At 35.4% G+C, this 25,677-nt stretch overlaps 1 protein-coding gene across 1 annotated transcript in view; it reads right to left on the reverse strand.

Annotated features, from left to right (window-relative positions):
- Positions 1-6,493: 6,493 nt before the first annotated feature.
- Positions 6,494-25,677, reverse strand: part of LOC142984404 (uncharacterized) — a 37,409-nt gene continuing 18,225 nt past the window's right edge. Inside the window, exons 6-21 of the mRNA XM_076131958.1 lie at positions 19,414-19,748; positions 18,603-18,992; positions 17,969-18,107; positions 17,282-17,433; positions 16,336-16,474; positions 15,730-15,911; positions 15,089-15,224; positions 14,280-14,441; positions 13,614-13,777; positions 12,587-13,321; positions 11,784-11,900; positions 11,269-11,335; positions 10,028-10,143; positions 9,463-9,750; positions 8,974-9,112; positions 6,494-8,496 (exon numbers count right to left, since the gene is read on the reverse strand). Coding sequence (XP_075988073.1) covers positions 7,416-8,496; positions 8,974-9,112; positions 9,463-9,750; positions 10,028-10,143; positions 11,269-11,335; positions 11,784-11,900; positions 12,587-13,321; positions 13,614-13,777; positions 14,280-14,441; positions 15,089-15,224; positions 15,730-15,911; positions 16,336-16,474; positions 17,282-17,433; positions 17,969-18,107; positions 18,603-18,992; positions 19,414-19,748 — 4,342 coding nt within the window. The 3' untranslated portion in view covers positions 6,494-7,415. The remainder of the gene's footprint in view (positions 8,497-8,973; positions 9,113-9,462; positions 9,751-10,027; positions 10,144-11,268; positions 11,336-11,783; positions 11,901-12,586; positions 13,322-13,613; positions 13,778-14,279; positions 14,442-15,088; positions 15,225-15,729; positions 15,912-16,335; positions 16,475-17,281; positions 17,434-17,968; positions 18,108-18,602; positions 18,993-19,413; positions 19,749-25,677) is intronic.

The following is a 25,677-nucleotide window of genomic DNA, read 5'->3' on the forward strand; positions in this document are numbered from 1 at the left end:
TTCGCATAGTCGGCGCCTGCCGTATCGATACCTGTTGTTCGCACCAACCAATAGATGGCGTTATAAACCGCAACAAAGCATGTTTTTTCTAATTAATTTATTTTGATGGCTTTATTGTAAAAAAAATACCTTTGAAACATGCTATGCATTTATAAGATTTTTAAACATAAATGTTGTATGATATATTACACAAAAATGTTGGTTTACGTGGGTCCGGTGCGATCGGGATATCCTAGATGGCAAATCGAGTAATTTCGTTTGTTGTCGTTGTTCGCCGCAACTGACAGCTGGCGTTGTTGTTCGAATCACATAACCAAATTAATTGGTTGCATTAAGGAAATAAATTGGATAGCTATGAAACAGACTATGTGGTAAGTTTTAAAAAATAAACAACGGATGATATAAGTATAAAAAATAATTACGGGTTACGCGGTTTCGGACGTATCATCGTAAGTATACATTATTACGCGTCTGAAGAGCTCCGGCGCAGATAGGACCTAAAATGATATTCTGAATCCAGACGGGTAAGCAATGGTCAGTCTATAATAAGGTATTATATTTTACACTGTAAACTGCTACGGATACAGACGAGAGCAGAAAAGAAGGTAACCACAGGAAATCGGGCCTGCCTGAGCCTGTGTCACATTGTGTGCCCTTCGGGTCCCTTTCGTAAATAACCATTAGATGACAAAAGAGTTGTTAACATTTTTATGTGTAGGTGTATTGAGTGCTTCGCAATTCGCGTGCTCAAACGAATAAGCAACAGTACGAAATTCACGCGAGCGGAGCCGCACGGGTCAGCTAGTTTTTTACTATATCGATAGAAACATTATCCAAAACTCTTAAGAAAAAAATACAAGCAAACAAAAACTCATACAATTTTATACAATAACATGTAACATTACTTACTTAATGTAGTAAAAGTCTCGTTATATCATAGTTTATATATAAATGCGTTATTCGTGTCTCACAGTCATGATTTAGTTATTTATAACTGTTTTGATGACTATCTGATGATAATGTTCTAAAAACTTAAATTATATGCTCTATATAAAAGAAAGTGCGTAATATGATTTGCTAAATGGTCGTTTAATGCGCAAAAAGTCATCATCAGTCTAATCTTTCTTCCAACTATGTTGCAGTCGGCTTCTCTCACCGGATGCAGCTGAATACCAGTATTTTACATGAAGCGACTGCCTATCGGACCTCCACAACCCAGTTACCTGGGTTATAACACGATACCCTTCGGTAAGACTGATTGTCAGAATTTCAAGCTTCTGACTACTGTTAACGACTGTCAAAGATCTTTTGGGAATGACAGCCGGGACCCGCAATTTTACGTGCCTTAATGCGCAAAAAGTAAGAATATAAAAATGCGTATCTCACTTATTTTAAACCGTGACTGTCCCACTGCTGGGCAAGGGTCTCCCTCTGAACGAGGGAGGAGTTAGGCCTTTAGTCTACCATCCTGACCAAGCGCGGATTGGGGAGTTTGCATGTACCCTCAAGAAAAGTATAAAACCTTTTTTTAGACATGCACGGTTTCATCACAATGTTTTCGTTCACCGTTACAGTAAGTGATAATTATCTAATACACACATAACTTCGAAAAGTCATTAGTGTGTTGCCTCCGGTTCGAATCGCCGACCACTTGCATGGGAAGTGCCAACTTATACCACTCGGCTATCACTGCAAATATTATAAATGCGAAAGTACTTACTTTCAATGACAAATTACTGAACGGATTTTGATACGGTTTAAAGCTTTGATTAGCGGTGGATATCCTTCATAATTTAATAATCTAATTTACATAGTAATAAAATATTTATAACTATATTTAGAAAACTTAATTTCCCGCCTACAATTTCTTCACCATAATTAGTTGCCAATCATTTCGCTAGATGGCACTTAACACAATAATTAATATCGCCGTAAATTATGGAAAGCTGGCAAGTAATTTGATAGTAAATCTTATAATTTCTAACTTTCAAGCTTTTCACTTATGTTAATAAAAGACTGTTTGCCCAATGCTGGGCAAGGATCTCTTCCCGGAATAAGGGAGTTTACATAAAAAGCTCTCCATATATTTAAATTTGCCGTTGATACATTTTTATCACATTATTGTATACTAGCTGACCCGCGCAACTTCGCTTGCGTCACATAAGAGAGAATGGATCAGAATTTTCCACGGTTTTGTAACACTTTTTACTGTTACTCTGCTCCTATTGGTCGTAGCGTGATGATATAAAATATGCTTTTCTTTTCACGTTATATCTCTTAGTATATAGAGTAAGATCCCAGAGCTGCCAGACCTACGTCATTTTAGCAAAGCTGAAACTTTGAGGATTGTTAGTATAAAGGGTCTGTTAAGAGGTATGCACATCCACTACCTTGAAAGCGGGGCCGTTTCTGAGGTAGCGCGGAGTGAAGGTGCGTAAAAAACGACCCAACCCACGTTATAGTAGCAAAGTTGGTTTTCAGATATGTTATTAATGATATTATGTAGAATTAAAATTGACTATTGCCAGACCGTTTCCCGGGGCCATTACTTCTGCCAGACGCCTTAAATGTTATAAAAAAATGAGGTCAACTACGTCATAGTAGCAAGCCTAAATTTTATATATGTTATTAAAGGTACAATTTTAAGACCCCCTGTATGCGGACAGACCATTCCGCAGGGCCCTTCGTCCCCTAGACGCCATTAAACTTTCCCTATGAGTGCGAGAGTAAGAGCATTATTCATATGCATAAATGAAAAACAAATGAATTAAAAAAATAAAAATTGAAAAATTATTGAATACTAACTGACCCGCGCATCTTTGCTTGCGTCACTTAAGAGAGATAGGTCAAAATGTTACATAAACGGGTTATGTAACATTTTTCACTGGTACTCTGCTCCTATTGGTCGTAGCGTGATGATATATCGCTTATAGCTTTTCTCAATAAATAGGCTATCCAACAGTAAAATATTTTTTTATTCGCACCAGTAGTTCCTGAGATTAGCGCGTTCACACAAACAAACAAACTTCTCAGCTTTATAAAGTTAGTATAGATTAAAAGTACTTGGAATGTTTAGGAAGATAAGTAGCATTATTTTGGGAATTATTTTAAAAATAGATATGGTTTACACTATCCACAAAAATTATGAAAAAAAAAATTGTAGTCATTCATCATCATCATTATCTGAGCTCTTACTTCCCTCATCAAATTGAATATTTAAATCATCTCCACCATCGTCTTCATTGTTACTTGAATTCTCTGTAAAAAAAAATGTAGGTAATGATGTTGAAAACAGTTACAAGTAGGTATATTGAAATAATTTATAGTTAAAATAAAATACCTAATTCGTTTTCAAGTGATTCGCTTACGAAACTTGGCAATTAGTCACCATCAAACCACTTAAAATGATAATGGTTATCCTTTAGAACCCACCCTTTATTTGCTGGGCTTAAAATGCTGGGACGCTTTATATGAGCATTACTCCAGACACCCGCAATATAATTTGCTCGTCGAAATTGTTGAAGCAATTCAGATTTACAAGGAGGTAAATTACTTGCGTCGAATTTTTTAACATTTTGCCGGTGGAATTTCTCATTCACATCGCCGACTGTATACGTGTTAATGAAAAGTTGTAGCCGTGCAGCATCACCTACATTTTTTTTTACAGAGAATTCAAGTAACAATGAAGACGATGGTGGAGATGATTTAAATATTCAATTTGATGAGGGAAGTAAGAGCTCAGATAATGATGATGATGAATGACTATAATTTTTTTTTTCATAATTTTTGTGGAAAGTGTAAACCATATCTATTTTTAAAATAATGCTACTTATCTTCCTAAACATTCCAAGTACTTTTAATCTATACTAATTTTATAAAGCTGAGAAGTTTGTTTGTTTGTGTGAACGCGCTAATCTCAGGAACTACTGGTGCGAATAAAAAAATATTTAACTGTTGGATGGCCTATTTATTGAGAAAAGCTATAAGCTATATATCGTCACGCTACGACCAATAGGAGCAGAGTACCAGTGAAAAATGTTACATAACCCGTTTATGTAACATTTTGACCTATCTCTCTTAAGTGACGCAAGCAAAGATGCGCGGGTCAGTTAGTATTCAATAATTTTTCAATTTTTATTTTTTTAATTCAATTGTTTTTCATTTATGCGTATGAATAATGCTCTTACTCTCGCACTCATAGGGAAAGTTTAATGGCGTCTAGGGGACGAAGGGCCCTGCGGAATGGTCTGTCCGCATACAGGGGGTCTTAAAATTGTACCTTTAATAACATATATAAAATTTAGGCTTGCTACTATGACGTAGTTGACCTCATTTTTTTATAACATTTAAGGCGTCTGGCAGAAGTAATGGCCCCGGGAAACGGTCTGGCAATAGTCAATTTTAATTCTACATAATATCATTAATAACATATCTGAAAACCAACTTTGCTACTATAACGTGGGTTGGGTCGTTTTTTACGCACCTTCACTCCGCGCTACCTCAGAAACGGCCCCGCTTTCAAGGTAGTGGATGTGCATACCTCTTACCAGACCCTTTATACTAACAATCCTCAAAATTTCAGCTTTGCTAAAATCACGTAGGTCTGGCAGCTCTGGGATCTTGGTCCAATAACGAAGTCGCGCTAAGGCATATCCGCCATTAAAACAGTTGCCATGGCAACGGAATTTTGTTAATTCAATGTCATTATAATATTGATTTTTCGCGACTTCGTTGAATTTTCTGAATTTTCCCGGGAAATGCGTCATTTTCCCGGGGTAAAAAGTAGCCTATGTCCTTTCTCGGGTATCAAAATATCTCCGTACCAAATTTCAAGCAAATTGGTTCAGTAGTTTAGGCGTGATTAAGTAGCAGACAGACAGACAGAGTTACTTTCGCATTTATAATATTAGTATGGATTAGCGAAGGGAACTAATTACTGTGGTTTTTTTAAGTGTCCTTCCACAATCAATCAGCTTAGCCTTTCTTCCAACTACGATGGAGTCGGCTCCTAGTCTCACCGGATGCAGCTAAATACTAGTACTTTATCTTACTTGGATTGACTCTATTGAATGACCACATCCCAGTTATCTGGATTATAGCACGATACACCTCAGTAAGTCGTGTATGTTTGAAAACTACAGCCAGGACGCACGATTTAACATGCCTTCGGAAACACCGAAGAATTCGGTATGTATAATATTGCCACCCATCCATTAAATAACCTCGGCAAGCGTAGCTTAACCTAAGAGATCGAGCAGCGCAACTGTAATTGCTTAAAACAAGAGCATTTTGCATCAAATTAAATTATTTGAAGCAAAATAATATAATATTATTGTCTCTTTAATAAATATTCGATCAACGCACTCAGTGCATCCAGAAAGTGCTACAATTACAACGCAACTTGCATACAATTGAGTGCAGTTTTACGTGAAAGTGCTTACGGAATGAGTAAAAGTGCTCTCTAGGGCTTGCTTCAACGAGGTTGCGTAAATTACATACTAATATTTGTTGTAGAGAAACTGTTACGATTTTGAAAAGTAAAAGTAAACTAGAATTTGTTATTTGAATTACTTTCAATGTTGAGCTTTCATTGAGTGTTTATTTTAATTTTGAGATGTATTTTAAAAGTAGAGGCCGCCCGCGTCTTCATCCGCGTGGAAACCTTTGCTGTCTAAATCCCAATCCTTCAAAAACTTCAGGATATAAAGTAGCGTAGTATAGCTATGTGTTATTCTGGGTCTTCAGCTACCTATATACCAAATTTCATCATAATCGGTTCAGTAGTATTTGCGTGAAACAGTAACAAACATCCTTACATTCTCACAAAATTTCGCTTTTGTAACATTAGTAGGATGGTTTGAGTAGAAATCTTGTATACAATTTCTAAATTATACAGATTATTTCATACATAAATTCACACCTGTTGTATTCAAAGATGTAGGCAGAGTGTAGTACATCCACATTTCGCCATTGACAATGATAGTCCCATGTAATAAAGGTGTGAGCATAACAATCGAGTATGGGCTCATCAATCGATCGAGTCTTCGTTTGTCGTCGATCGAGTAAAAGCAAGGAGCTCTTGGCTTAGTTAACAACAGCCGCCGAACCGATCTCTGAGGTTAAGCTATGCTTGCCAAGGTTGTTCTGTGGATGGGTGACCATCCTATACGTATCGAGTTCATCCGTGTTTCGGAATGCGAGTTTAATTGTGGGTCCCGGCTGTCATTTTGTAAAGATTTTTGACAGTCGTTAACAGTAGTCAGAAGCCTGAAAGTCTGTAACTGGTAACTGGGTTGTGGAGGTCAGATAGCCAATCGCTCCATGTAATATACTGATATTCCGCTGCATCAGGTAAGACTAGAAGCCGACTCCAACATAGTTTGGAAGAAAGGCTAGGCTGATTGAGTAAGAGCCACGACTTGATCTAGTGATAGAAGTACATGGTTGTAAGTAGTTAATGAATAAAACACACTATTAAAGGAATTGCTTTTTATTTATACTCTTACAAAAATAATTATAAACTAACTATAAAAGTGAGAAAATTTGTAAAAAAAATACACGTGTGCCATCTACAATTTCTTTATGGTAACTTAATTGTTTCGGTAACTTAATTATAAATTATCACAAAAATATAATTAATTTATATTTTAATTATAATTATCAATTAAAAATACGAGTATTTCTAAGTGTTATTAAAATATCACGCCTGTTGGATATATCAAAGAAAAATGTTTTCGGACGGGAATCAAACCCGGACCCTGTGTAATGGCAGTTGAGAGCAATTCAATCTGATATCACCACTCGTTCTATGAGAAAAGTTCACTGCTTTGAAATCGTACCTGCCACCCTGGACGGCACTAATAGTCGTATGTAGCAGATGTTCAGATACATACTTTATTTAAAAAAAATAGCATCAACTCCATTAATTATTTTTTGTTATCAAAGTACAGAATACTTTTTATCATTCAAGCTTATGTTTTACTTAAATAAATTATATAAAGAAAATATTATTTTAATAATAATATAACTTATTTTATAATTTCGTTCATGCATCGTCAATTCAACTTTAATAATTATAATTTAAAGTCAAACTGACAATTTAATAAGCACCAAAAGATTTCTTAAAAATATTTTGTCTCAAATACATACATACTTAAAAACTTAATAAAAATATCCTTATTTTATTATAAATATAAGCAGCATTATAACGCAAACACTCGTCAAATATTTACCCCATCATTTTAAATCACTAAATTATCTTTAAGTCGTTTAAAAATAATCCAAATCCAGAAAAAATCCTTCAATACGTAGGCATACACAAAGTAAAAATGCTTTTCAAATACTTAAAAATGTAGGTATTAGATTTTTCAGATTTTATTGCTACAATAACTGCATATTTACTGAGTTATTTTTTCTTATATTTTTCTAGAACTATCAGTAGAAACATCAATTTTACTTTTCTCTCGCTCTAACAATCTCCTTCTCACTTCCTCCGGGTTATACCTCTTCCTATAAACCCTGCGAACCCTTCTAACAGGGTTCACATTTCTAGCTTTAACAATTTTTTTACCGAAACTTGAAACTGTAGCCAAATTTGGCAGTTTCGTTTCATCCGCATTTCTTAAATTCTTACTTTTTCGAGTAGAATTTAGAAATGTATCTCGTTGTTCTCTTATAGTTGCATCGTAAAAGACTTTGCCGTTCACAACTGCTTTCCTTATATTTTCCGTCGTAGATAAAATTCTTGGTGGTCTCACGAATGCTGTCTCACTCACTTCCAAGCTTTTGTCATTAGCTCTCTCTCTTTCTATCTCATCTTTACTTACCTTCTGTATAACTCCTCTTCGTTCAATATTAAATCGGTTACCAAAGTTAAAATCTATTAGTTCTTTGTCAATCGCTATGTTTTTATTTTCTAGATCTTTCTGAGAACGTTTGTCTAGAACTAGTTTTCCACCTCGTCTTGAAGCTAGAATTCTACCTATCTCTTCAATTTGCCTTTCTTCTGCTTCTAAAGTCTTCAAATCAGATAATTTATCTCCTTTCACGTCATCCAAATCTAACACTTCTATAGAACTAGAAAAATCATCTAACTTATCATCTATACCTGCTATCACATCTTTGATTTTCACACTTAAAGGCTTAGCCGTTTCGACTTCTGTTTTATTCTCTACAATAATTTCTTCTGTCACTTCTGGTACTTCTGTTGTTGTTGATTTGACTTTGACAGTTGTTGTTTCGATGACGTCATCAAATATGCTTATGTTTCGCTTTTTCTCATCTCTGTGTTTGTCGGGTTGTATTGTAGTGGGTTCGTATGTAGTTGTGTATTTGTTTGTAGTCGTGTATCGGTTAGTTGTTGTGTATCGGTTTGTTGTTGTGTATCGTTGAGTTGTTGGGTATTGTTCTGTTGTTGTTGGGTTTTCTGTTTCGTTGTAGCGGAAGTATGTTGTGTTTGGTGGTGGGCCTTTGTGGAGGTATGCTACGGGCCAGTATCTGAAATGAATGGATAAATTAAAACTTTATTTTCTATCGAACTTTATTCAATACCGTGATTTTAAAATTTTTATAACACCATGCCTTCTATACCTGGAGAAGTAGCCAAAAGTGTGCGAAAAACATCACTTCGGGTACAAGCATATCGCCATAATATACCGGGCATGTTAATAAATATTGGTAATAAAACTGATAAGCATTTTGCCAGACTTGGTAATTGCACCCAAGACCTCGTAGCCAACACGTTGTGAGTCAAATCGTGATCAAAAGATTGCGCTAAGACTATAATCAATCATTTGCCGCCGGTTTCTGAGGTACATTTAGCGGTAGTTTATATATTCAATAGTGTCAAAACAAATACAAAAGAAACGCTATTGAATAGATAAACTACCGTTTAATTTACTCAGAAACCGGGGTTAATGATTTTTGTGTAGAATCTTGTATTTTCGAACTAATTTCAAGGTACAATAAACTTACCTAGGTACTCCCAGAGCAGGTGGAGGTCCTCTCTGACCAGTCTCTTGAGGCAACTGCTGCCACTGTCCAGTGCCGGGGGGAGGGTAGTTGTGACTATACTTGATGTGAGGTCTCTCTTCTGTTGGTACTCGAGAGTAACCTGCAAAAGAAAGTAGACTTTGTAGTTTTGAACATAAGGTTGAAATTGTATAAGAGAGTTGGGATTGAGTGATACAAAATGACTTGGATTTCTATAAGGAATGGATCTTTAGCATACAGTTTTAGTTTACGAGAAATAATTTTGATTTTGATACAACACACTTTTAAGAGAACCCTTGTAACCTTCGAGCTATTAGTGTATTGTTGAGCAGAAAGCAGTGAAAGTAATCAATAAATTACTTTTTTTTACCTGACCAAAGAATACAAAAATTTGGCAACCACAAAAGACCAAATATCACCTTTTAATTTTTTTCTAAAATGAATAACACACAAATAAATTATTCAACAAACCTGGCAAAGGATTTCCATTCCTATCATAATAAGCTTGAGGTCCATTCTTGTACAAATCATCCCAGTATCTCCTATCAGCTTCAGATAAGTAAGGTCCTTGGGGTCTATCGAACCCTGGTCGTTGGGGTCTGAACCCTGGAGGCCCTGCTGCACCTGGTCTGTCGTAGGGGGGAGGACCAGCAGGGGATGGGCGTTCGAAGACAGGAGGGCTAGGTTGTCCAGGTCTGTCGAAACCAGGTGATGGTTGACCTGGACGGTTCCATGGTCTTTGGGGAGTACGGTCAGGTTCTGTAAAAGATAGGTTAGTTTTTTTAATTCATATTTGACTTAAGTCATTACTGAAAATACAATAACATTTTTTTTCTTTGGCTATTACTATAGGGGACACAAATTCATGTATATTTGATTCATCTCAAAATGTCCCAATACATTCTTGGAGGTTTTCATAACATCGTAGCTTTACAGTTTTGACTCACGGGTCTACAGAAAGGCTACAAACAACCACAACAAATCTATTTTTTACTTACATTTTGAATAATCTAAAATTCTATCGTTTTATTCTTACCTCTATGTGGTGGTTGCTGGTGACCCTGGGAGGGATGCGGCACTTTATGTTGATGGTATGGGTAGTACTTCTCACTGCATGGACGCCATTGGTCTTCTGATGGACCTACGTAACACCTGTAAGAAAATTATTACAAGTTTATTATAAAAAAGCTTTTAAAAAGTAAAATCTATTATTATTCACCACACTGCGGGCTGGCCAAGTGCGGGTTGGGGACTGCGAATATCTTCAACAAATGTTTAAAGAACTCTTAAACATTTGTTTAAGGTAAATTAAATCAAGATTTTATCCCAAAATTAACGAATATTATATGAGAACTTTTCAATAATTTCCCGGTGTTTGGTAACGTGCTCGGTACATAGCAAAAAGCTCGCCCCTTAATACATAGGAATATAGTTATAATTGGCAAAACATTGCTGTATTTCATACACATCTATTTACACCTTTAAGTAAAACAGGTTTATTATGATTGTATCTTTGTATAAGCAGTACTCTTGAGTTTGGTAACGTGCCTTTAGAGCACTCTGCCTAATAATAAAAGCCTAAAATAAAATAAATTGTAAATGGTAAACAGCCGTGATGTTAATCACAAACTATCACAACTTTTCCCGTGACCAATGTCGCGAGAATCCACTAAGATTATAACTCTAATGAGCTAAGAAAGTGCTTGTTAAATGTACTAAAGCCGTCATAAATAAGATTGTAAGTTAGATTACATTGTTGTACAACAACTAATTATTATGCAGATGTTTTCTGAACTTTCTCAGTTCAGAGGTTTGAGCTAATTGCTTTAGCTGTGTCATGCAGTTTCACTTGTCTTTGTGGTGATTATTTTACTCTCGTAATGTCATAGCTGATGTTAAAAACGGTTGCTATAAATAACTGAGTTATTTTTTTGATTTTCAGTTAGTTTTTTTCAAATTAACACAATCAAACAAAAAATTATGAGATTTGCTACTATTTTTTTTAATCGTAGACTTGCATTGCTTTGCCCTCGCTTTATTATTTGCTACTTTGGTGCCTTCTTGGGAGACTTTTACAAACATATAAATAATCAGCGGACACAAAATACAACCAGACTCGAAGCAACTATTTAATTTGTGGATCGCACAAATATTTGTTCCGTATGGGAATCGTTTCCAAGACCTCCCATTACAATTTATGGTAGTGGTGTGGCGACCACCTTAAATACTGCGCCAGGAGGTTGAGTCAATGTAATTGGCATGTTTGTCTATACTTACCAAGGCTTGTGGAATCCTTCACTATAACCGCATCTATGTGTTGGAGCACAGCAGTAGTCCCATGAACCTGAAAATCAGAAAATATTTTCTTGGTAGAGCCTCTTTTTGGTCGCATAATAACACAAAGGAAATGGTTCAATAATATTTGAACTTATGTTTGAATTCTTCTTAAGCTATAGACGGTCACTAAAATGCGTTATGGGAAACTGCAAAACAACGCTGACTTGAACGGCAGACATTTCTTTAATATGTGAACGACAGCGCGCTCAGCTTAATTTTCAATATCTACAGTCAATCAGTCTAGCTTTTCTTCCAACAATTTTGAAGTCGGCTTTCAGTCTTACTGTATGCAGCTGAACACCAGTAATTTACATAGAGCAACTGCCTATAGGACCTTCACAACTTAGTTACCTGGGTTATAACACGATACTTCTCGGTAAGACTGATCGTCAGACTTTGAAGCATAAGAATTCGCAGTATAATTTAAAGTTTATCTCAATTTGATTTCCACTTACCAATCTCTCCACCCTCAGGCTCGCAAGCCCAGTGTCCAGCTACTTTGTTTTGAGCGCAAGTGGTCCCTGCACGGCACGGGAACCCGGATACCGTGTAGTGACGCCATGATGCTTGTACTAAAATATTTATAATATGTGAGAAATCTGCTAAAATAGTTGTGAGAAAAAAAATAAAATAACAAAAATATTTTTTGCACGAAGAAGTATAAGGACTCTATTTTGTCAATACACTTTCATCATCTCGCTTTCACCCAGTCAATCAATTTTAAACCTTCCCGTAAAGTTATTATAAAAAAAACGTTTCTTTTATTTAATACATAAACTTTTATCCCTTTTCTTTCTTCTACTCACTTTTATCGATTGTTTAATTTCTTTTAGAGTTATTACGATACAATATTTCTTCAAGGAGCTTATTTAATTTTATTTAGTTAGTAAACATAAAATGTAACTAAATTGTGTAGTGAGTTATTAAAAATGAACAGGTGACATAATAGCATGTATTTTTACATGAATTGTGTAAAAATGTATTACATATGAAATGTAAAAATCTACATGAACGTAGTGCAAAACTATATGAGTTGTGTATAATTTAAAATGAAGTGTAAAACTGAAATTATATGTAAATTCTAAACGAATTGGGTTATTAGTAACATTAAAACTAAATTCTAAATACACTGAAAATAAAAATGTTATGTTTAGTTCCTGAAATTATACAAATTAAATTCATTTAGTTTAAAAATTTGCTTAAAAGTAATATAAAACACTTTATTTTTAATTTGGCTATTTTTTTATTTGATACTTACTCGGTTCACTAATTTCTCTATCCGGTACACCAGGTCTTCTACCGGGCTTCGGCACATCAGAGAACGGTCTATTAGGCCCCGGATATCCGGGCCTACGATCAGGCAAGTACCCAGGTTTCTCAGGCAAATATCCCGGCTTTCCTGGTATAAAGTCTTGTTCCATAGGCCTGTATGCTGGTCTTTGTGGTCTAAAAACTGGCTTTATATCCGGATCAGGCAGATAACCGGGCTTATACCCTGGTCGCTCAGAATACCCTGGTTTTGTCGGAGGTGGATAAGCAGGCTTAAAATTAGAATCCGGTCCAGAAAACCCGGGTTTAAAGGAAAGACTATCATCTGAATACCCAGGCCTATAATTTGGACCAATAGGTCCCGGATAAGCGGGTTTGAAACCAGGATAACCTGGTTTAAAATCTGGACCTGAAGGTTCTGAATATCCGGGTTTGAAACTTGGAAAACTGGGTTTATAATCGGGTCCGGAATCAGCATAACCCGGTTTGAAACCAGGGTAACTGGGTTTGAAACTTGGACCGGATGGTTCAGAATAACCAGGTTTGAAAGGTCCAGGACCTGAAGGGTCCGAGTAACCTGGTTTGCTGGGTCCAGGTGGATAGTGAGGTTTGAAAGATGGTGCTGAGGGTCCGGAGTAGTCGTGGTCCGGTCCAGGAGGGTATCTTGGTGAGTCCGGCTTGAACCCTGGACCGCTCGGTGGGCCTGATGGTGGGAAGGGTGTATCTGTAAATACAAATAAAGTAATAATTGTTTTATCCAAATAAAGTCTGTAGGAAAACCCAAAACGATGATTTTGTAGATAACAACTGATTTTTGATTTCGATTTGATTCGTGCGGGAATCGAACCCTTAATATCGCCGCATCAACGATATCACAACCTGAACCCGATGGTTTTAATATCTACTCTATTTTTTGTAAACACATTTCCTTCCAACCGTATATTAGTTAGTTAATGTATGGAGCCTGAATGGTCTCTTTTTTTTCATAAAATGTAAGGTAGTATTTTTGCCCTTACCATGGTCAGGTGGGTATCCAGGTCCAGACGGGCCCGATGGTCCGGTTAACCCAGGTGGTCCTGGAGGACCTGGAGGACCTGCAGGCCCTGAAGGTCCGGTGAGCGAGTACGGATCCTCAGCAGGTAATGCGGAGAGAGGGCGAGGTACTTCTGGTGATGAATCACTGTAACAAGTTAGTGGAATTAGAATTTTCTCGTTGATTTAGATAACACAAACATATGTGAGCTTATACAGTCTTCTACGTATATACATTGTTCAAGGGTGTATCTAGAGTTTCTTTGAAAAGCATGGAAAAAGCAAGTCTTTTCCACACATCTTATTGTATTAATTCTGTTTCCGCTCTTGAGTATTATATTCTATTGGAACAACGTGGTCATGAGTACCTAAGTTTAGGACATCGTGTTTAAAGAACTACACCTGTACAAGGTCTCAAGAGCATCGAACGAGTGCGTTTTTACAAGAAATTTGTACTCGGCTCGTGCTCCGCTAGCGAAGATACGCTGGGAGAGCGGAGCACGAGCCGAGTACCGATGGACTAGTTAAAAGCATCTGCTTTAAATTAATCTATAAGTTAAAGACATAGCAGGAGAACCTTACCCAGCAGTGGTAAGGTATTGGGTTAAAAAAGTAAAAGTCGCCAGTTAATTATGGTGTCCCAGACTTACTCATGATGCTGTGCGTGGACCTTCCTCCAGCACTGTCCATTGAAGAGGTCGAAGGCGAACAGCCAGTCGTCAGCGGAGTGCATGTAGTCTACTCCTCGCTGCAGGTCGAACAGACGGATTTCTGATAGCAGACAGTTGTCTGTGTTGGGTGGTGCGTTGTTACTGGGGAAAAGAAATGGGTCTTTACTATCACACTGATAGATAAAAGTCTCGTCTCGCAATAGGAAGAAAGTTAAGTCTGGCCAATGCCAGACTTAACTTTTTTCTTCAAAAAAATCTAGCCAGCGTCAATACGCTGGCTAGAGGCTGGGTTTTTTTTCATAAATTCTAATAATACTGTTATAACTTTATAACAGATTTATAGAACAGATTGGCACTAAAATGCTGTTACGAATAAAGATTATTGTTTATTTTTCTCATGTCGTTTCCATCGTTAGAAATAGTAAACCAACGTTTAACAAGTGAGTAAGTACTTCTTTTAAATATAATTTCATTAGTGTGTTGTCTCAAGTTTTAAACTTCGACACCTTAAGACAAAGAGTATATTTTTGAAAAAGTTTTAATTGCGTTACTCTGGTTTTAGTTTAGTGTTCTTTTTAAAATTCATCAGTCTTTCTATAAGGACCTTGTCGCCACAGTGTCACCGATACACGTTTATACATATTATTTGTAAAATACACACATAACTTCCTAAAGTCATGGGTGTGTTTCATTGCTTTGAAATCTCAATACTTGGCAAAGCAGGCAAATCTTTACACCGCTATAATATCATTTACTCGGAATATAAGATAAGCACATTAGACACTTACTTGAAAGAGAAGCTAAGGCAAGTAAAAGGAGCTTCATTGCAGGCGTGACCGCACGACTGTTCGTCTTTAACTCGCGCCTGACCGCGAATAGCACTGCCGGTTAGTTTAGCTGCTTTGTCGTATTGTAGGTAGCATTCTGAAATAAATACGTATTGTTTTAGTCTTTTAAAGACTAATTACTTGAAATCAACTAAATTCGTTACCGACATGTGATTTAGACTTGTATAAAAATGTTTCTAGATTTTTAAAATAACTTTTAAATCCAGTTGTTAGAAATGTGCATCAGTGCAAAGTTACATATAATACGAGTACATAATTAAAAGTGTGGATGGCAGGATTGTGGGTTCGATTTCCACATGAAACTTAGTTATAGATCTGGTTGTACTAAGTATCAATGTTTGCTATTAATAAACAACAACGTTAAATAAAATCACTTGCGTTAGAAAATGTCACCCCAAAAAGTATTTTTTAACCACATTGAGAAATACGTTATAGGACAAAGAACTATGTCGAATGTTGCCTGTTTTTCAAATATTTGCACATTAAAGAAAATTTTATCAGCAGAAACTATTTGCTCCAAAAATGTTGTATATCTGAAGAAATATTTTTCCAAAAAAATACTTTTGAATAATATCACTCACCCTCATCTCTATGTTGTGCATCATCATATAGCGCAGGCTCACATCCCCTCCCGTAGTTCCCTCTCGCGTACAACTCGTGTCCACTGTTGGGCCGGAGGCCGCGACCGTTCTCCAATGAGGTCGGAGGGGAAGAGGTCAGGATGCAGTTGTCCAGGTCGTCGCCGATTGTCGGGGAGTCGAACCTGGGAATCAAGTTATCAGATAAGATATGTTTAATAGACTTCGGAAAGCACACACACCACAGCAAATGTAACCTGCATCAAACAGTCAAGTAATACCAGGTAAGGTACGTTCACGTTCCCATAATAATATTTAAGTTTGATTTAAATCATTCATAGTTTACTCCCTTTAAGAAAAAAAAGTTTAAAAGATTATTTTTTCAAAATAAGCAAGTCAATGAATCTGTCAATCAGTCAACAGCGTACAATATAAAAATATAAGGTAGAGGAAGAATAACTTTAAGATATGTACTGATTTAAATTATCTGTAATTAGAAGTTCATACCTTTTTCTTTATTTATTTTCAAGTTATTAATAGTCAACCCAATATACGATTTATTTAACCCCAGAAATAGTCAAAGAAACCCTATACTACAGTTTATCTTACCTGAAACTAAATCCCCTGCAGAAGAAAGCATGTGCTCTGATACACTCCGCTTCGCAGGCTCCCAGGCCGGCGACTGTTAGCGCTGCTCGTATAGCAGAGTCACTGACCGCTGCTCCGGAACGGACGTGCCAGAAACATTCTGAAAGAAGAGAAGATTATAGAAGGTGAGATTGTTGATGAAGATTTCGTAGACGAAAGTCTAGCAGTAGTAGTAGCAGTAGCTTGAACAATCCGGGAATCCAACCCGAAATTAAATTAAAATGTCATATACATATTACTGGCTGACGACAATTTGTTTCCTTATATTTTATCAATACTGGAAAGTATGGCTCTTAAGAATATAAGCTTGTTTTTTTTTATTTATTAAAAAAGACAAGAATTGCTCTCGTGTCGGGGGGACTTTTACAAACATGTAAACAACGGACACAAAGTACAACCAGACCCGAAACAATTATTTGTGGATCGCACAAATAATTGCTTCGTGTGGGAATCGAACCCACGACCTCCCAACGCAGTGGTATCGGCGTGGCGACCTAAACCACTGCGCCACGAAGGCAATCTAGTAGCAGCATGAACGATTCGGGAATCAAACCTTAGACTTCGTGATTAACTTACTAACGTATATTACGCCTGCTTAGTCATGTATTTTTTTAACACAATTTGTCAACACTAGAAAGTACGCCTTTAAAGAAAAATTGATAATTTTGAAAAGGCATTAGTACCCAAGTACGAATATAAAATTACGTTATTAGTCTTAAGAAAAAAATAAAAAATAAGTATCAAGTTTCTGAGATAATGATCAGTTGTTCGACTTTTTTATCCCCTATTTCAACTGCTTGTGGGTTGATTTTTAATAAATGACATCAAAATCGCAATTAAGCAGGATACCTCTAGGTAACAGATGGCATAACACCTTTAAAATAGTAAAATTGATTTTGGTACTTACCACTCTCAACCCAAGGTTTATAATTGATAGTCACACATCCCTGGTCCTGCGGCATCGCGTACACATCGGAACTACTGTCAGCTGATAGCTCTAAACCACGGTAAGGACGCTCAGATAGATAGCAGTTATCTGAACCGTGGGAGCTTGAATATCTGCAACGAAAAGTAGATTTCATAAGCTGCAATAGCTAAGTATATTTGACTTCCACACAAGTGGTCACGAGTTGAACCCAAAGCAATGCACCAGTGATTTTCCGAAATTATGTGTATATCAGAAATAATTATCATTTATTCTAACGGTGAAAAAAAACATCGAGAGGTTACACTTGTGAGATCTATGTATTAAAAAGAAGCAAAAATTTTGAACCCCTTTTTACGAAAAATGCGCGAAGGCAGAAGTATGAAATTCGGCACACTTACAGTTTATGTGAAGGAGTGTAGAACGCTATATTTTTTATAATAATGCTTTTAAAGTAAATGAAATCAATAAATAAAACATTACACACACTACCACCCATTTGTCTATATTCATAGAACACTGACATAGGCATGGAGTACCGTTTTATATGTTTACTGAGGTCTTACTGAATGTCATAAATTTTGATATGAAATAACTTATAATTAAAATAATCATAGTCAAATTTCGACTACTTGGCGACCACTGGGTATTTTTAATAAAACAACTCACCTAAAACTATAAGACACGCATTTAAACTCTCTCTCACTGAAGCAGGCAGCCTCACACTCCACCACGTTGTGTGATATGAGCGAGCGTCTGATCGCGCCGGAACCTAGCGACATGCCTGGACGACGACGCGATGAACAGTCTGGAAGAAAACGTAGGTTATATTATGTAATGCTAGAGATAAAAACAATGGCGCTGCATTATTGCAAGAGACTTTGGGAAAAATTTAAATTTATATATATTATTTATTATTATTATTATATTTTATTATTATTTATATTAATATAATAAAAAAAATTAAAATTATTATTATTATTATATTATTATATTATAATAATATAGCCTCTTGGTCCTCCTTGAATTGTATTTTACCTCTGCCTTTTTTCAGCTAAATTGATTTATTCGGTTAGACGTGAATGCGTAATAGAGTGACATGATTGACGGTCAGACAATGGTTTACACAATATTAAACTTGATCTTGAAGAGTCTTTGTAACTGACAACCAGCAACCGGCTTTTAACGTGCCTTTTGACGGAGACGCACAGCCAATACCAGTAAGCTGCAGTTTAACTCGATGACAGTTTTTCTTGGGAAATTAACTTTGAACTAAAAATATTAGTTACTAAAATTTACCAACCTTTCGTAGGCCCATCATGGCCATCATCAATCCGATCTATCGGCTGATGCCCTCGTTCGTTAACCCCATGAAAATGGGACTTCGGTTTGTAAAAATTTGACTCTCCATACTCCAACCCATTGGAAGTCCCTGAATTATTCCACCTGCCTCTTTTCCAGGACCCATGGCCGTATCTCCAGGCTCCCTCGCCCCCTTTTCCTAGGGTGTTATAGTCGAAGTTTGTGTTGCCATGAGGTTTGACTCCATAGGAAGGTCTTTCAATGTCACTGGTTAGTTGCCAGTGAGATATGGACTTGTGGTAGTCGTTTCGGTCCTTATAGTATCGGTCGGTGCCGCCGTAGCCGCCGCCGTATTGACCCCAGTTTTCGTCGTCGTTGCTTCGGGCAAGGCCTATGCAAGAATAATAAAATTTTAGCTACCTTTTACAGTTTTTGCTTTAGTATTTTAGCTACCTAGAACCAGTGTTACCATAGGCAAGTGTAATTAGGCATCATATGCTTATAAGTTTGAAAATTGGAAGATGAAATTGTGTTTTATAATCATCTAACTTCTTGATTACAAAATTAGTCGTTTGCTATAGTTATGTACTTACATCAGGGAATACAAGAGACAAACTTGTACTTGGACAAACTTACATTTTGAGAAATTATGAGCCTACTTTTATGTATTCTGTTCTCACACAGCCTAGTATCGAACCCGGAAGACACTTTGTTAGAGATCGAAGTATTTTAATCTTATAATGACTTCAAAAAACTTATTTTTGTAGCTAAACTTTTAGCTAAAACTACTTACAAATCAAGAAAATTCTTACCTTGATTAATCTGATAAGGTATAAAGAACCTATCATCATATCTGTTCCCATGGCCTCTATTTCCTCCATTAAATCTATCCCTGTGCCTCCCATCCACAAAGTCTCCTCTATCCCTCCATCCACTCTCTGTCCTATCAGGTTTTGAAGACAGGAACCCCGAGTGCAGCATCCCTGGTCCTCTCAGAGTCTCAGGGCAGTTCGGCTCCAGGCTGTTTCGGTCCAGTTCGTAGAAATCGAAGTCTTTGTCTTCAACGAAGTCTCGGCGAAGGTCGAAGGCTTCTATTGGTTTCGTCATCAGCTCGCAGAGGCCTTTGCCGCGGAAGGAACGGTCCAGTCTAAAACGAATTAACCGAAATGAGTAATTTATTAAACGGTGTTTAATATTTAAAGTCAAAATGGACATTATTTTCTCTAGCTGGTGTTAGACTAAGCCAACCTGTTTGGAACGGAGTTAACTATGCAAGAGTTGGTTAATAGTGTTCAAATGCGTGCATAATACACAGGTACACTTTATACTCCTTTATTCTTATAGCTCGGTAGGTAGGTTCTCATACACGACCAGTACTAGGTCAGTCGCAGGTCCGACGGCTTCACGTGCTCTTCGAGACACGAAAGTACTAAGCATTTATTAGGAGGAAGGAAATTTTGACCCGACTGAATTTGTACCTGAAACCTCTGCACGGCAGTCGCCTTCACGACCGCGCCACAGAGTCAGTTTAAAACCAATTGGGCGCTAATTAAAATGCCCTAATAAAAATATTCATAACTTTTCAATAGTCACTCGATTACTACTCGATCCCTACTCGATAGCTATTCGAAACCAACTCGATAGCTACTCTGTAATAGTAGTAAAACGCTTCTCAACGTAAATCCAATCCACTCTAATCTACATTCCACAAACACTCGAGTTCGCACGAACACAATAGTAGCTAGTAACCTTGTGTATGTCCCAGTTATGTCACACGGACGCTGTTCATCATCTTTTATGTAGATTACATGTACTTTTAGATGATTTGATAGGTTATTTGTTATTTATAATAGTAATAGATTTTCATTCATGGAAATTAGCAGGAATTGCAGTACTAGAGTAACTGAGTTGCTCAATTTCGGTGCAGTTAAGTTTAGCTTTTCTCATTGAAAAGTGGTTTAAAATTATCAATTTCTTTGATACTTGATGATATTTTTTTTTGTTTTCTAATAAATAGTTATTTGCGTTTAGCAGTCGTAAGCAAGTTAGCGAAATAATTAAAGTTTCCCACAAACATTTGCTTTGTGGGTGCTTGGTAATATTTTGAGAGTCTCCCTGCTTCGGAGGGCATGCTTAAAGTCCTGGTAAATATTAATTAAGTTAAACGGCGCTACGCAGTCAAAGGTCTTCGGGTGACTTGAACCGTTAAGTTCGCTTTGGGAATAAAAGAAAAATCAAATATTTCCTATTTTTTATTGTAGTATCAGAACGAATAAATACTTTTATTTCACTAAAAATCTAGACTAGTAAAAACAGACCCGTAAAATATCAAAAACAACACACAACTTACATAAATTAGGTATTTAACTTATAGACTACGGATAGGTTATTGAAACGAGAGAGTTACTTATCTATCTTCACTTTACCTACTTTCGTTTTTACTACTAAGCATATTCTCTCATTCTAGGCAAAAGCATAGGAGTAGCATTTTCATTAGCATCTTCAAAATTCCTTTCCCGTTTTTTTGCAGATAATTTACGACACTTGAAATAATACCTTAATATAATAATCACAGCAATACACGTTATTATAATAAAACAAAAATAAATAATAAAAGAAAAATAATCACCATGTTTTATAAATGCATTATTGTTGAATATTTTATTCAAATTAATAACCAATTGTAGCAATTCTTTCTCTCTTTGCAAAGACTCGGTTAAAATCTGCCGATATTTCAAATCGTTGCAACAAGTATTTTTTGGTAAAAAGCTTTGATCATTTTTCGAAACATAATAAGGCTTTTTTGATCCAGAATCTTTGGTGGAATTAGAAAGTGATTTGATATTTAAAACAGTTTCATTTACTAAAGCAAATGACGGACTTAATTTCGAAATTGTTTGGTTGAGTGAGTCAAAAAATGGTTGCAATTTTGGGCTTGTTTGAATCGAATTTTCAATCAATTGTTTTAACTTAAGACCAGGACTATAAGAATCAGAATTTTGTCTAATATTTGGATTTATAGACGAAATCATTTTAGTACCCGTTTGAGGCAAATTAAATACATTATTACTTGTGTTATTAATAGTAAAATTACACCTACTACTAAATATACTAACAGCTATAGAAAATAATTCAAATCTACATGTCATTTGAGTTGATTTCACATTAACAGTATGACAAATATAATTATCATTACCAACTAATTTGCAGTTGTTTAAAATATCTAACTTCCATACATTGTTTTCTTTACTTACTCCCACATAATTGAAAATAGAGGAATATTTTCCGATATTATAATTAAAAATACAATGACAGGATACATCTTTGGTGATTAAAGGAACTTTTATAATAAATACAATAGTATTATTAACAAAATAGGTAGAAATTGAAGACATGTTTAAGATATTTAACATATTGTTTTCATTTATAGATAAAGGTAATTCTGTTTTTGTATGTTTTAAGTATCTAATGATGTTTTCATATAGTTCTTTTTGAGTAATTATACTTGGATTAATTGAATTTGATTTGCTATATATTATAGATTTTGTAACATCTTCTAGTTTATATGATAGGTGAGATAAAACTTCGGTTATAGAGTTTAAACTTTCGTTTATATCTATATTGTTGTTTAATAAATTTTCTTTATGTAAAGTCTCATTTATAAATATATTAATATCATTGATTTTATCAAAATTATTATCAATTTTTATAGATTTATCAATAATAATAATATTTTCGTCTGAATTAGATTTTTTATTCCGAAAATTATTCATAGCGTTTACATATTTGATATCAAGACTATTTTGGTTATCATTTCTAAATATTTTTTTGAAAATACTTTCAACAGTACTAGACCAAATAGATTTTTTAGTATGTCCAGATATTAATCGAGATATAACTAGAAAATGTCTGCTAAATTCATCAAGTTTTGCTTTTAGTAAATTAATGTGATTTCTACAATAATTTTCCTTACAAATTGTACGAAACTTTTCTAATATGGTACTTATATCTTTGATATATATTTTCATATTAGTAACGTCTATAGGAATTACTATATCTAAGTGGTTTTTGATTAGTTTGAAAGAGCCAAGAAAGTCAAAATTTATTTCTGGATTCTGAGGAATTTTGGACTGCTGATTGGCCTCGAAGTCTTCTCTGAAAAGAAGAAAATATCGGGCCTTAACAAACTGGACTTTTGCAACAATATTTTAGCAAAGAGATTACAAATTGAAAATCAAATTATCACAAAGTTTTTTAGATATTATATAACTACTAGCTAACTAGCTGCTAGCTAGTCAAATGCTTGGATGAGGTGAAATTTTATTGCAGATAAAAAAACGTTACACTTTACCTATTCTGATCCACAAATATTAATTAGATTTAAAACTTTATAGGTTTCATAAAATTACTACTGGCATCGTTTTCCTAAATTGTTTATCTGATATAATCTTAACCCAAGTTATAAAGGTTCAAAAATACGACGAAGCGATTTTACCAAAAGTTATTGCACTTGGTTCGTGCTTGCGGAGGTACTGCCATGTCCCTAGATACATAGGTATATAGGTACGTCCAAAAACTACATGCAAATTAGCAAACAATACTTGCAAATTAACCAGCCACTTCTAAGAACAATTGCAGTAACCAGTAATGAATCACATTAAAAAAACCGGCCAAGTGCAATTCGGACTCGCGCACGAAAGGTTCCGTACTATCATCTGCTGAATTTACTACTACCTGTTACTGTTTTTAATACGAAAAAAAAACACGTTTATTGTATGGGGAATATTTTTCAAAATTTCTATTATTTTTTGTTACAGCGGTAGCTTTCTAGCTATCACGGTTTATGAGATACAGCCTGGAGACAGACAGACAGCGGAGGCTTAGTAATAGGGTCCCGTTTTACCCTTTGGGTACGGAACCCTGAAAAATTGCCTCAAACGAATATTTCCAGTAGTGTAGATAATATCATAACATAAATGTACAAGTATATAACATTCTCACGAACTGTTCGCACTATTGTGAATGTTTCCTGATCGGTGGCCTTAATATCGTTACGACATTTCGGAGTTTTATTGATGAATGTGACGAATTGGGATATGAAAATTAAATAATTTTTAATACTGTTTGATTTGTGACTGCTGCAGTTTAGATAGCGTGAATAATAATATATTTTTCTTTTATCTGGAGGCGTATTGCAATTTTTTTCTAAAATGTTTAATGTTTTAGTTGTTAATATACTTTATGTATATAGTCTGCGATCGCGTATCATTGTTATAAAATATTTATTTATTTAAGACTTTATATACAAAACAAACGGACATAATGCCTGAAAATACAAATCCTAATAAAACAGTAGGCCAACTTTGTTTAGCTAATAAGTTTAATTACAATTTTGATGTTAAATAACTATCACAGGTTTAGTAATTTTGCGAATTATAGTGGGCTTAGAAGACTTAATTGTAAAAATGACGCTCGGTAAGAATCAACCGAAAGTGCGTTTCGTTTTCGTTGAATTGTAATAGGCACCCGGTTCCTGCTATAAGAATGTTCAAGTCAAATTCAAAAGCGAATGCATTTTGGAATTTACCACAAACTTACATAGTTACTTATTTATTCACCGAGATATTTTAATTCAGACTACGGCTATTTTAGTACTACGAAAAAAATTGCAATAGTAAAAATTTTGATTGAATTGTCTCAAGTAATTCACTGCGTTGGAAAGATGGGTCGATTTTAATTAGTATTTTCTAGTTGCCCCTGTGTTTTCGAGGTTAAATTATACTTTAAGTATGTTGTATCAAGTTTAGTACTTATTAAGGCTTTACTATAAAGTACTTAGCAAAGGCCCTTCTCTACACGCTCTATGGGCAAGTGGGTTGAGATAGGGCTGGCTCTACATAACATACATATGTATGTTACTCTGTTAAATATTTTTAAATAAGTTAGAATTAATAATTTAACACATCGTTACTCAAACTAAAAGCGAAAGAAAAACTGTAGTTTACGCGTTTAAACTTTTTACCGTTATACCGTGTTTTCTTTAAGGTCAATTTGGGTAACTTTGAATCATTTGGGTAACATTGAACGTGGGAATTTGAACCAGTTTCGATTATTTTCATATGAAACCAACACAATTGATAAAGGTTTATTTCGTTTTGCAAACTTTTATCAATTGTATTGGTTTCATATGAAAAAATAATCGAAACTAGTTCACATTCCCACGTTCACTGTTACCCAAATGATTCGAAGTTACCCAGGGTGACTGTATTATTATCGTAATATTATTTTCTAGGGATTTTTTTATTTTGGACAACTCTCTTTCTCTTTCTCTCTCTCTCTCCTCAATAGCTTCTCTCTGAGATCCCTTTCGTGACTATTATTGACTCCGTCGTTAGTATAATTTTTTTTTTCATAAACTTCTATATGTATTCTAATAAATAGATCTTGAAATAGACAACGATGTCTAAAGCCATTTTATAGTTTGACATTTAATTTTATAAATGTATTGAAGAAAATATCCCGCACAAATACGTCAGGGACGCTGATTCTTTCTTCATAGAACATTCAATAGTTTTATAACTTAAAAAATGCCTAACAAAATAAATATTTGTCCACATTTTAAACAATATTCGTCGCAAAGCTCGGTAACCCGTAACCCATGACGCACAACCTCGGCTCACTTATCAGATGATTGTGTTGAGATCACCTTGCGCTGATAGCGTACAATTGTGCTTTATCATACTAACTTGTTCGGAAGTTAAGGAATGTTGTCGAGGTTTAGATCCGGATGGGTGAGCAAAACTGAAGGGATTGTTGAGATCACCTTGTACTGATAACGTACAATTGCACTTTATCATACTAACTTGTTCGGAAGTTAAGGAATGTTGTTGAGATTTAGATTCGGATTGATGAGCATAACTTGGAACCATAATTATGTCACAACATAAGGGAACATTTTGCAAATGCTTTTGAGAATGTGCTGTTATGGAAGTTAAGTAATGTTGTTGAGGTTTAGATTCGGATGGGTGAGCAATACTGAAGGGTGAGTTATCTGATGATTGTGTTGAGATCACCTT

The sequence above is a fragment of the Anticarsia gemmatalis genome, chromosome 27 (assembly GCF_050436995.1).
Source record: "Anticarsia gemmatalis isolate Benzon Research Colony breed Stoneville strain chromosome 27, ilAntGemm2 primary, whole genome shotgun sequence".
NCBI lineage: Eukaryota > Metazoa > Arthropoda > Insecta > Lepidoptera > Erebidae > Anticarsia > Anticarsia gemmatalis.